At 69.3% G+C, this 2,116-nt stretch overlaps 1 protein-coding gene across 1 annotated transcript; it reads right to left on the bottom strand.

Annotated features, from left to right (window-relative positions):
* Positions 1-852: 852 nt before the first annotated feature.
* Positions 853-2,040, bottom strand: MNEG_14542 (hypothetical protein; the record flags this gene model as incomplete). The annotated part of the gene is made up of 4 exons (XM_014036986.1): positions 853-1,200; positions 1,481-1,558; positions 1,743-1,813; positions 1,977-2,040. 4 exons carry the CDS (start codon positions 2,038-2,040, stop codon positions 853-855), a joined length of 561 nt encoding a protein of 186 aa, XP_013892440.1.
* Between the last annotated feature and the right edge of the window lie 76 nt (positions 2,041-2,116).

Here is a 2,116-nt window from a genome sequence, read left to right as displayed (position 1 = left end):
ACGCAGCCGATGGACGTGTGTGTGCGGCAGCCAAACAAGTGTGGCGCGCCCGAACAAATGCCCCACTCATCGAGTTCATGGCGTTGATAAAACCAAATGTTTGCAACATGCACCCACCCAGACCGCGGGCCGCAGTCCAGCCGAAAGTGTGCGTCATGGTAACGCTTTGGGCCACGTGGCATCCTTTCAACTGCCGCCCTGGCCCAAAAGCCAGGCAGGTCAACGCCGCCTTTCTGGTGAGCCGTCACGCACGCAATAGTTGGGGGGCCTGGTTCGAATTTGAGGCATACGCTGGCAAAGGGCGGTCGTCGCCTCATGTGAAATTCAAACGGGCAGCCGCTCGTGCTAGGCGACCACTGGGTTTGGGATGGATGAGGAGTCAGTGCTGGTGCCACATCAGCCCCGTCGGATGATGCTGGTCAGCGGTGTGGCGCAAGCACACCACGGCTGTGGTTGACCATGGCGCAGATGGCGCTGCGACAGCCACAATTCCCCGCAAGTGTCCTTGCGCACTCGCAGCCCGTGCGCACAATATAAGCGAAAGATGCAATGTAGCAGGCTCCAATCCAGGCGTGCGCCGTGGCTCGTTGCGCGAGGGAGCTGCGCTCTCAAGAGCCGCCAAGGCCTGACAGGAGCGTCTCAAACGCGCACCTACGACGGTCAAAAACGCAAGGCGCGAGCGCGCACAGGCAGTCGTACCCTGGGCCCCTGCCAGTGATGTGTGGCCATGCCCTGGCCGCCCGCAACCCGCTTGCAGGCGCCACCATGCCGGCGCAGTTGGTAATGCCCCGGTCGACGCCACCTCAGCGCGCCATACCACACAGACACGCCGAGACGCCACCCCGCCGCCGCTCAGCCCACGTCCTCGCCCACGTGCTCAGGCGCCCGCGCGCCGCCGCCCCTCGCGCCCGCCACGGCGAACCCGCTGAGCGCCGCGACGGCGCCGCTGAGCGCTGCGATCGAGCGCGTGACGGCCGCCACCGAGCCGCTCTCCAGGGCGGCGCCCAGTGGCTCCAGGACTTCCAGCACCTCCCTGAAGGAGGGCCGCTCCTCCGGGTCGCGCGCCATGCACGCGCGAGCTAGCATGGCGGCGCCCTCGTCGGCGTCCGGGCCGAACTCGAGGCGCCGCTGCTGGACGCACACCGCGTGGACAACGGCGGCGTGGGACATGCCGGCCCAGGGGCGGCGGCCGACGCACATCTGGCAGGGGTTCGGCGCGGGGGGAAGCGAGGGGGAGGACCGGTTCACTGGTGATGGGACAGGTGCGGGCTGGCCAGGTGTTGCACCTGAACGCATCCGCCGCTCGCCGAGCCTGGGAGGTGCGCCGCCGGCGGGCAGAGGCCGCCGTTCCCTGGCGTGCCGGCGCGAGCCCGTGCCGCGCCCGGCCACTCCGCCCGGGGCGAGCTCCGCGGCGCGCCAGGGGCCGCGCGGCTGCGGCGCAGCTGTCGCGCAGGGCCCCGGCCCCATGGCCCTGGCGCACCTGCCAGAGCAGCACCCCAAAGGAGTACACGTCCGCGGCCTTGGAGACCACGCCATGCTCCAGCACCTCGGGCGCCATCTGGGGCAGCAGGATGCAGGGGGGCGGCAGGAAACGGTCAAGGTACGCAACAGTGGCGGTGGTCGGGCCTTGAGACCGCGACACATGCCAGGGTGACACCCGGTCCACAGCCGCACATGTTTCAACTGCGGTCTGGTTGCTGCGAGGCGAAGCCAAGCAGGGGCTGCTGGTGCCGCGCGCTCACGTGCGTGATGGTGCCGCACGTGGCCGTCTCCACGCGACTTTTGTGCTCCACGCAGCGAGATAGGCCGAAATCTGCGTTGACCGGCCAGCAGTCCCAAAGGCAGAAGGGGCGTGCTCAGGCAACGTGCCTCCAAATCATGGGGCTAGAGTGCGGTGGGGCGCATCGCGCGCGTTTGAGGCAGGGGGGCCGCGCTGGCGGTTGGCCACGCGCGGCCGCGCTGGCGGGCGCCCTCACCCGAGACCTTGGCCGTGAAGCCGCGGCCCGCGCGCGCGGCCTCCGTGCCGCCGCTGCTCAGCATGACGTTGAATGCGGAGAGGTCCCCGTGCAGGACCCCCAGGTCGTGGAGGTACGTCATGGCGGCAGCGATCTGGGGT

This window comes from Monoraphidium neglectum (genome assembly GCF_000611645.1).
Source record: "Monoraphidium neglectum strain SAG 48.87 unplaced genomic scaffold scaffold04567, whole genome shotgun sequence".
NCBI classification, from domain to species: Eukaryota; Viridiplantae; Chlorophyta; class Chlorophyceae; order Sphaeropleales; family Selenastraceae; genus Monoraphidium; species Monoraphidium neglectum.
This window is presented reverse-complemented; position numbering and strand designations above follow the sequence as displayed.